Below are 10,966 nucleotides of genomic sequence, written 5' to 3'. Positions count from 1 at the left end.
ATCTACTTAACGAATATAAATAAGAATTGACCTCTTCGTCTATTTGTGATTCCGGCGTGATTAAAAATATTCGCGGTTTAATGGAAAATTTGACTTTTTTTCAACACAAATTCTATGGTCTATTTCACCCACTAAATATTACTTGATGTACATCAAAATTGATGTACATCAAAAGCAAAAGGCTTATATTCTGGCTCTAGTCCCACCTCCATTCTAAATTTCATGAAGATCGGACTATCATTGCGACCTGTAGAGTGATTACAAATTAACATGGACAGACGGACAAACATAGCTAGATCGACTTAGCTCAGCGAGAGAGGAAGATCCATATACACTTTCCTATGTGGGCAACGAATATTTCCAAGTGTTACATAATTTTTGGTCCAATCAAACTTATAATACCCCTAACATAACTAGAATAGAATCTACATGTGAACAATAAGGTTGTGTTCTTTTCGTACCTTTTTTACATTTGATCCTCGAGCTAATTGATCCTCGATAATTGAATTGACAACTGAAGAGCGAAATTGGATTCCCTTCTCCCTATAACATTTGGTCCTTCGAGCCGGATAGAGAATCGAATCAACAATTGAAGCATTAGTTAATCTTCTTTTCTCGCTTTTATACATTTGGTCTTTCGAGCCGGATAGAGAATCGAAACTACATCAAACATATAAGTTTGTTCTTTCCTTCTCACTAAAACATTGGGACTTTAGGGATACGAAAAGTACTAAAATGTACTAAAAGTTGAATACTTTATATTGGACGATCGGAATGAGCTAGAATTTCGAATGAGTGTCACTGATGGAGTGCAGGATAGATATACTAAAGGGTTTTTGGAAATTCAAACTTTAATGTTACGAAAAGTTCTAAAATTTTACTGAACTTCTAAAATGGTACCATTTGGTATTATGTGAATGGATAGAGATAAAAACTTTAAATATGGTTGTTTTGCAGTAAGTTTGCGATCTGTATAAATGGTACTCAATTTGGAACAATTTGGGTTAGAGGGTGCGGATGGAGCTGAAATTTCGAAGAATTAGTATTGTGTTCCCTTTGGAATTGTGGTTGAATTGTGATAAAGACGTGGTTTTGGAAATGAGTACAAATAGCATGGGCATAATTGTACGAAAAGTGCTAAATGGTACAAAATTTGGTATTGGGTGAAGGGAGAGATAAAATTGTGAAATTTGATATAAAGATAACTTATGGTACCTGTGTTTGAGATGTGGCCGTTTTTTGGAAATTCGTCCAATATTTGTACTAAGTAGTACAAAATTTGGTATTTAGTGAAGGAATAGAGCAAAAAACCTGAATGTTGTAGGTGGTTTGGGAAATGTGTACCTCAAGTGCCAGAAAAGTCCTAAATAGTACAATTCCTGGTACAATTTGGCTGATAGAACATGAAATCTTAAATTTGGTATCAGGATCGCTGTTCATGTGTAGCCTGGGCATGTGGGGGTGGTTTCGGGATTGCGTACTATGATTTTATGAAAAGTACTAAATAGTACTAAATTTGGAATTACCTGAAAGGATAGGTATGGAATCCTCAAATTTCATATTGAGGCCTTTGTTGGTTTCTGGAATTGGAATATGGAAGTGGCTTTGGAAATGTGTACTATAATTGTACAAAAAGTACTAAATGGTATTAAAATTGGAATTGAGTGAAGGGTGTGGTTTTGGTCCTAAAATTTAATATTGAGGCATCTATTTGGTATTGTGATATGCAGATGGCTTTGGAAATTTTTATTATTGTTCTTCCAAAAGTACTACATTGAACTAAATGTGTTATTGTGTGAATGTTTATAGCTGAAACCGTGAAATTGTATACTGCGATAACTCTTTTTGTTGTTGTTTATATTCTGATTAATCTGGTTCTTCCTCAATGTCCAGGTTTAGGAACTCTGCTACCTTCAAGGGCCAGAGATCCTCTGGATGGAGTTGGGCAGGCTTGGCTGGACAATTAAACAAATGCAGCGTATTGTGCGGGCCTGTATCGCACGCTAGGCAGTTGTTCGGCACATCTTCGTCAATTCGTGCCCAATACGAATTGAGACGGCTGCACCATCATGAACGTAGTTGGGCCAAAACTTCCTGGTTTGCAAAAATACCCTGGATATAGCGTGCAATGGTGTTGTGGTGCTATGTAGTGGTCGGAAACAGTGTTGATGGTTAACAACTGAATAGCTTCCTCTGATACTGGGGAGGAGTAAAGCCTCGAGAGTCTTTGCTACTGGCGACAAAAGCGAAATTGGCCTGTATAATTCGCCTTTCCTTGCCTGGCTTCAGTAGCGGAACCACCCTACCCATTTTCCAGCGATAACTCTTAGTGTCTAGGATTGACATATGGAACGGTTTTGCAAATAAGTACTGAAATTATACGAGTTACTAAATTTGGAATTGATTGAATTGTAAAGGTGGAATCCCGAAATTTGATATTAAGGTCTCAGTTGGTATCTGGTAGTGGTATTGGTATTGGGCAAATAGGAACTATATAATTTCAGATCACTGTTGGTGTCTAGGATGGAAAAATATAGATTGTTTTGGATATGAGTACTAGATGTTACTAAATTTACTATAGGGTGAAGGTATAGAGCTGAAATTGTAGCATGTTTAAGACTTTTTGGTATAAAATTTAAACATTTTCCTATTATTCTTTCCGAAAAAGGGGAATTTTGAATTCCTAAAAATTTTACTGAAACAAATTGTGAATTTAGAGTACGAAAAAGGCCTATCTGTTGGAACGAATCCAAAATTGTAAGGTGGACTTTTCGCTGACGAAGTATTGCTCTTTCTAGCACATGTATTTCTAGAGAATTGGCCATATGCTGATTGCCTATATCTGTCGGTTTACCGACTAAATAGTACTAAATATAACAGAAAATAATATTTTTGAAATCGTTTATATCTTTCCAGAATCTGCACTGAATTATCGAATTTTTACTGAAAAATAGCAGAACATATTCATATTGGATAATTATAAAATATCCCTTCGAATAATTGAGAAAGTCGTCCTTTGAGTAAAGTAAACCACATAAAAGGATGATTATAATCAAATTTTATTCAAAGCAAAGGCCTAACAAGAAAAACTTGAGAAGAGTGCGTCACCACCACTAAAGTAAAACAAAAACAACAACAACAAGGGAACGGAAATAGGAAAAACACAATTGTAATTGTGGCTTTTACAGCAAGCTTACCCCACCTCCTTCCTCCCACGAAGTATCCTGTGGTCACCACAAAACATACACGCTGACCAACAACATCCGTTCTTTGTTAAAACAACAAAAATAGACCACGCATCTGAAGGCTTTTCTCGGCCGGAAAGAAATCATGTGATTACGTGGGCTGGCCTGGCTGGAACACTCACTCATATTTCTGCAACGGCATTTTTGCACGACGATGAGGACAATGGCGATGGACTTTTTGGCCAACGGATGTGAACAATAAGGCTGTAATTGAAATTAAAAACGCCCATCCGAGTGACCATTCCCCCATATACCACGTATAGCTACAAGGCAAGGGCGGCGGCGACGTCTGAGGCGATTTCGAGTGGTGGTCCTATAAAGGCTGTGGGTGAGTGCCTGGTCAGTCGCTTCGAACGCCTAGCAGAGAACGGACAAGAGCAAGAACAGCAATATCAGCAGCAGGAACAACAGCAGCACCATCATGACAATGACGAACCCACCGCAACGACGGCAACAACAACAACAGCACCAACAGCATTACCAACAATACCAAAACCTCAAGCAACAGCAACAACATCTACTAAACCAAATAAAAATACCAAATCATCTTCACTTCAGCTGGCAGGAACACAGCGAAACACTTGGTGGCGAGTTTTTATTATTCTCGCCTGGCTATTCATTACCAATGCCCCGGAGGTCAATGCTGGTGTCAAATCGGTGTCATCGGTAACATTATCCAACTCCACGCAACTTCTTGTAGCAGCTACAGCAACAACACTAACACAATCTAACATCAACAACTACAACAATGTATTAACATCTGCCCCCCGGCAAAGTTATGGAGTCCATGTTCGACTGCACAAGCGTAACAATGAAGTCATTTATGCACCAAGTGATGAAATCGTCCCTACCACCACCCCCTACCCCAACGGCATTCATTTCCATCTCACCACATTGCCACCATCTTCAACACTTTCCACGAACACCAATCCATCGTCATTTAACGGTAGCAGCACCAACTCCTCCTCAACCATTGATGAAGGCGAAGTCCCCCAAATTCCGGCTTACATTCGCACCACAGCCATGTTCTTCTGCATTGTCATCATGCTAATGGGTGTGATTGGAAATGTTATGGTAAGTTGATCGGAAGTTTGAACTTTTAGCACTTCATTAGTGGTACTCCATAATGGCGAAACGGAGGGAGAGAGAGAGATTTTCTTTGATTTTGGTTAATGACGCGTAGATTTTTACACGAGTCGATTTTTGTGGGTGAAATGCAAAAATGAAGAAAGAAAAAAATTATAAGGAGGTCATTAGGTTGCATACTATATGTGGCAACATATTTTCAGGCATTGTAGTACATGAAACATATGAAATCGTGAGTTGAGTTTTTCTAAAAAAAATCTGCAAAAAAATCCTAATTTTCTTCGGGGGTTTTAATGCCACAGAATTATAGTTTTGGAATTTCATTGTAGGCTAATAGACTAGATTATAATTCGCATTTGTGGTTCTAAGTAAATAAAAAACCTACCTGAAAAAAATTATAAACCAAGTGACCTTCGCTAGAAGCGATCAGCAAATATTACAAAGCTGTTAGTTTCGATTTGAAAAACATTACTCTACGAAATTGAAAGTAATAAGAAGTTAAACCAATGGGGGAATACTCCCGGCTTAAGCAATCGAAAATGATAAACATAGGTCTCTTTAGCTCCTCTATATCGACGACATCTGATTTAAATCATTCTGAAGACTATGAAATTGGATTCGGGAATTTATTAGCCAGAATTAGGAAATTTCAGTATTTATCATTGAAAAGTTCAGATGGATTTTACAAATCCGTCCAGTACTTACACCTATGCCACAATATGTAGAGTACTCCATATATTTCTAATCCAAACGTTTATATGCGTTTTGGAACAAAGGTTATATCAAAAATGTGCCTCATCAAAATAACGATTGACACCGTTATGTCTTCTTGCAGCAACATACTCATAATTTCCGACCCAAATCATTTAGAAGTCCCAACTAATGAAATACTAAATGTTCCATGCAAAATGTACAAAAATGTCAGAATATTAGCTATTTCGGAGGTGCCAGTACCTCCCTCACAAAGAGCCAAAATTATAAATATTCGTAATTCTTATAAAATAAAAAAAAATCATAAGTTTATGTCCTACTAGCAAGAGTCCGCTGACGAAGTAGCGGTCCATCTTAAAATGTTTAATTCGTTCCGAAAGTTCGAGTTAGGTCTTTTTAGTACTTAAAATGCACAATTGGTTCAGTTCGACGACATTTTTAATCAAACTGCATACATCGTACTAAATTTTCGTACTTATAAATTATTCAAGTTTTTTCTTTTCCGGAGAAAATAGGAAATTGTTTAATTTTTACACCAAAAAGGCTTTAGAATCATTCATTTCGAAGTTTACCTAGGAGGATATAAGTAAAACCATTGCTCAACTGACCCACATCCAAATACACAAAAATATTTCATAGGTAAACCCTTAAAGCCAACAGTGACCTCAATATCAAATTGCAGAATTTCAGCTCTATCCCTTCACCCAATACCAAATTAAGTAACATTTAGTACGCATATTATAAAACAAACTACATCTCTAAATCTTAGACACGACCAGTGATCCGAAATCAGTACATATTTTTCAATATGCATTCACTCAATTCCAAATTTATTACTATTTGGTGGTTTTCGTACAAATATAGGACACATTTCCAAAACCTCCTCCTCCTCCTTAAACACAGACACCAACAGTGACATCTACATCAAATTTCATGATTTCAGCCCTATCCCTTCACCCAATACCAAATTTAGTACTATTTAATGCTCTTCGTACAAATATAGTACACATTTCCAAAACCACCTCCGTATCTCAATTCCAGATACCAACAAAGAACTCAACATCAAATTTCCGGATTCCAGCTCCATCCATTCACACAATACCTAATTTAGTACCACTTAGAACTTTTTGAACAATTATGGTACACATTTCCAAAACCACCTTCATATCTTAAGCACAGACACCAACAGTGACATCTACATCAAATTTCATCATTTCAGCTCAATCCCTTCACCCAATACCAAAATTAGTACTAATTAGTATTTTTCGTACAATTATAGTACACAAACAACCTTCATATCTTAATTCCAGACACCTATAAGACCTCAATATCAAATATCGGCATTCCAGCTCTTTACTTTCACTCAATTACTAATTTAGTACTATTTAGTTATTTTCGTACAAGTTTAATACACATTTCCAAAACCACCTACATATCTCAATTCCAGTTACCAAAAGGGACCTCAATATCAAATTTCAGCATTCCAGCCTCATCTCTTTATCCTATACCAATTTAAGTACCATTTAGTAATTGTTCGTACAAATATAGGACAAATTTCGAATTCCCCGCAAATCTCAAACCCAGATACCATCACTAATCTAAATATCATATTTCAGAATTTTATCTCTATCCCTTCCTCCATTACCAAATTTAGCACCATTCAGTACTTTTCGTACAATTATAATACACATTTCCGAAATCACCTCCGTATGTCAAGGCTACACCTGAACAGCGACCCTAATATTAAATTTCAGATTCCAAATGCTATCATATGTTTCGTACGCTTATAGTACACAAAATTTCAAGACCATCCGGTTTTCACAATCCTACTACCAACGAAGACCTTAATACAAAATTTCAAAATTCCAGCTTCGTTCGTGCACCCGAAACCAAATTGTTCCAAATTAAGTAGCATTTAGTACAGATCGCGCACTTATTACACTTTTCCAAAACCTCTTTTGTATATGAAACTTAGTTTCAAGTTTTTAGCTCTGTCCTTTCACATAACACCAAATGGTACCATTTTAGAAGTTTATTACCATTCTAGTACCATTAATTTTATAAGTTAAGTACCATTCTAAAACTTTCCCTAACCTTAAAGTTAAAATCAGTATGGAGAGCACCTCCATCTGTTACTCTCATTTCAAATCCTAGTTCATTCTGTTTGTTCAATACAAAGTATTACATTTTAGTAAATTTTAGTATCAATTTCCAAAAACCCACGCCTACGCACCAAAAGTGACCCCGCTGCAAAATTTCAAGAGTCTAAATTCAGTCACACTTTTTGGATGTTGATTCTAAATCAGTCAGTTATTTCACTACTTATATAGATAATTATATTTGTTAGACCTGCACTTTTTCAAACCTGTCCCACAAAGAGGCTCAATTTTGAATAGTCATAACATCACAATATTTCTACCAAAACTATGGTCGCTCCTAAATAGGAACATTAAAAAGTCTCGATGTGAGATTTAAAATCCCTTTCGGGGGATAGATTTCTCTCTAAAATGTACAAAAAATGAGCAAGCCAATTTTTCTATTATATGGATTTTGGTTTCGGAGTCAACTTCGGCGTTGTTCAAAAAATGGACTATAGTTGGTATCTTGTCAAAAATGGTTCCCAGTAGGCGACTTTTTTTGACACATTTTTTTTAATTATTCAAATATTTCTTCCACTAACAAAGAGATTAAACCACCATCTAGGATTGACCCAACTTTCTAAATCAACTCTAGCTAAAATAATTTTTTTTAATGATTGCTCAATGTATAACATTTATAAAGATCTCAACCCATAAATGTAACCAAATAACGAAGTCATTGGTTTCATTTCCATTCTATTCCATTTCAGGTGCCCATTGTCATAATACGAACAAAGGATATGCGAAACTCCACCAATATATTCCTTACCAACCTCAGCATAGCCGATCTCCTAGTTCTCTTGGTCTGCACTCCAACTGTATTGGTCGAATTGAATACGAAACCGGAAACATGGATTTTGGGTCATGAAATGTGTAAATATTGAACGAGATTTGAAATGACTTCTTATGGGAGTTAATCGTCATTTTTCTTCTTTTGCTTCCTTTTGATGCTATCATTTCAGGCAAAGCCGTTCCATTCATAGAACTGACTGTGGCCCATGCATCTGTTCTCACCATCTTGGCCATTTCGTTCGAACGTTACTATGCCATCTGTGAACCATTGAAGGCGGGGTATGTTTGCACCAAGGCGCGAGCGATTTTAATCTGTTCGCTGGCCTGGGGTATTGCCGCATTGTTTACGAGGTAAGTGACAAATCGCTGTGGTAATTGTTGTCATTCATCATTCTAGCACTCACACTTCCACACACCCCCACCCACACCCACACTCCCATTCAAATTGATTTTTCATTCATCCATTTTCGCAACATTTGTTGTTTTTCATTCATCCATGCCATTTCACATAAATATTCACCCCCATCCTCTTTCTCCTCCTCCCTCCGTATTTAAATCGTTTTAATTCATAACTTAGTTGTTGTTGTTTTTCTTTCATGTTGAAGTAGTTTGGAATGCATGATGCCATGTAGAGAGTTGGACAAATGAAAAACAAAAACAACAAAGTATTTAAAGAACGCGTACCCAGTAATGCCGTGTAGTAGTGATCACTGTAGTTTTTGTTGTTGCGTTGCTATTGCTGTTGTTGTTGTAGTAGTGTTGACAAATCAAAAGAATAATATTAGCATAGCCACCACACTCATAAATTAACCATTCGTAATTTTATGGCTGGCTATTCGGGTAGTGAACATTTAATGTACAGTTGTATTTGTTGTTGTTGGTTTTCATATTTTCTTATTAATTAACATATCGATAGCTTAAGCCGAGTCAAATGGTTTCTTATAAATGATATTGTTTAAGTAAACATTTACATAAAAGTAGACATGTAATTAATATTTTATTAAATGAAATATTAACCTTTGGTACCTCCGCCATTTGTTGTATATTAAACATTTATTTAATAGATTCTATTGACTTTATGGAAGCCAGAACGAAAAATGAAATACTTTACTTCATGTGTATAAAAAAGTATGTAAAGTATATATTATTAATGTTTAGTATTTTATTAATGTTAAATTACAAATTAATCGCACTGACGCTTCATAACTGACCACCACTTTTTATACCCTACACCACAAGGTGGTCAGGGTATTATGTCTTTGTGCATTTGTTTGTAACAGACAAAAGGAAACGAAATAGACCCATAGTTCCTTTTGATTATCTGCATAGAATCACATTCTGAGTCGATTTATGCATGTCCGTCCATCTGTCCATGTATTTTTGTAAACAAAGTACAGTTCGCATTTATTGCCCTATCCAGATGAAATTATGCACAAATCATTTGTTTGGCCCAAGGACGAACCCTATTGAAATTGGAGGTAATCGGTCAACATTTAGATATATATATATGTATATCATCGTCCGATTTGCTTTTTATTGTGCACCAAACGTGCAATATCAGCCCGAATAGTATGAAATTTTGCACATACCACCAAATTCGGCCTGAAAATAAGTATGCCAAATTTTATAGAGATCGGTTCAGGTTTGGATATAGCTCCCATATAAAAATTTGACCGATTTACGTTTTATTGTGCACCAAACTTCTAATATTTGCCCAAATAGGATGAAATTTGGCACTTACGACCGAATTGAGTCTAGAAGCTAGTATGTCTAATTTGGTGAAGATCGGTTCAGATATAGCTATAGCTCCCATATATACTGTTCATCCGATTTGTTATATTTGTTACCCATACAATACAGCAATACAGCTCAGAAATGTATTTGCCAAATTTTATTGAAATCGGTTCCGATTTGGATATAGCTCCCATATATATGTTTATCCGATTTCAAATTAATTGTGCACCAAATACAAGTCCGAATTCAAAAGATACAAATGCTTCGGCATTTGAACTTTAAATTATAATTAATTAATGGGAGAATTCAACATACAATAATAATAATTATAATTATAGCGTGTATGTTGAATTCTCCCATTAAAACGTTTTATTGTTATGCGGAGCTCTACTAAATTATCAAAGTGGTGTAGGGTATCAGCTTGTATCTTCTTGGAATTTTGCGTATGGCTGGCATCCGCAAGTAAAGGGTTTTCCAATAAGAAGTGTTATTGTAATACTAAAAACAGTTATTTTTTGAAATAAATGATTGGATGTTTATTTCAAAATAAAGAAGTAGGTATAGGCCGGGGGAAAAATTTTGTCTCGTTTCTGAATCCTGGGATTGTACTGAGCTGAAAAATGTACTAGACCATATGTCTACGGTGAGAATCGAGCCCGTCCATTTTTCTTGAAGTTTTTTTCTCAGACTTTACTTTGTTTTGGAAACATACAAATATTTTCGGGTTATATTTCGTAAATTCTTTGACATTTTGACTTGTACCCCAAACAAGAGTTGTGGCTATTGTCTCGAGCTACAATTTCCCTAACCATATAGGGTGAGATATATATTGCTCGGCGCTATTTTGGCCCATTCCCGGCGAAGCGCTTACTTGAGGTGATCGACACTTTGATATTTTTTAGTGCCCACCTTTCTTTCCATTATACTCCAGACACAATAGTCCAATGTATTGGTATCCGGAGATTTTGGTGGCCACTGTGCGCTGGATATAAAGTGAGGAACCTCATATTGTAACAATTCTTGGGTGGCTCGTGCTGAGTGCGATGGTGCTGAGTCCTGTTGGAATGTCCAAGGTCTGGGGCCAAAATGTTTGCGTGTCCAATGCTTTAATACACCCTCCAGAATATTTTCGCGATAATATTCGGCATTTATTCTGATGCCACGGTCGATTAATAGGAGCGGAGAGCGACCATCGGCTGTTATGGCGGCCCACACCATCACCATGGCCGGCGCTTGAGTTCTGTTGGCCAACCGAAGGTG

At 36.4% G+C, this 10,966-nt stretch overlaps 1 protein-coding gene across 1 annotated transcript in view; it reads left to right on the top strand.

Moving 5' to 3' along the window:
* Nucleotides 1-3,455: 3,455 nt before the first annotated feature.
* The window catches only part of LOC101893801 (uncharacterized), a gene marked incomplete at its 5' end in the record, with an annotated part of 34,802 nt that continues 27,291 nt past the window's right edge, over nt 3,456-10,966 (top strand). The window contains 3 exons of the mRNA XM_059125524.1: nt 3,456-4,319; nt 7,891-8,053; nt 8,143-8,323. Of these exons, the coding sequence (XP_058981507.1) occupies nt 3,456-4,319; nt 7,891-8,053; nt 8,143-8,323 (1,208 nt within the window). The remainder of the gene's footprint in view (nt 4,320-7,890; nt 8,054-8,142; nt 8,324-10,966) is intronic.

This window comes from Musca domestica, unplaced genomic scaffold (genome assembly GCF_030504385.1).
Source record: "Musca domestica strain aabys unplaced genomic scaffold, Musca_domestica.polishedcontigs.V.1.1 33, whole genome shotgun sequence".
NCBI lineage: Eukaryota > Metazoa > Arthropoda > Insecta > Diptera > Muscidae > Musca > Musca domestica.
This window is presented reverse-complemented; position numbering and strand designations above follow the sequence as displayed.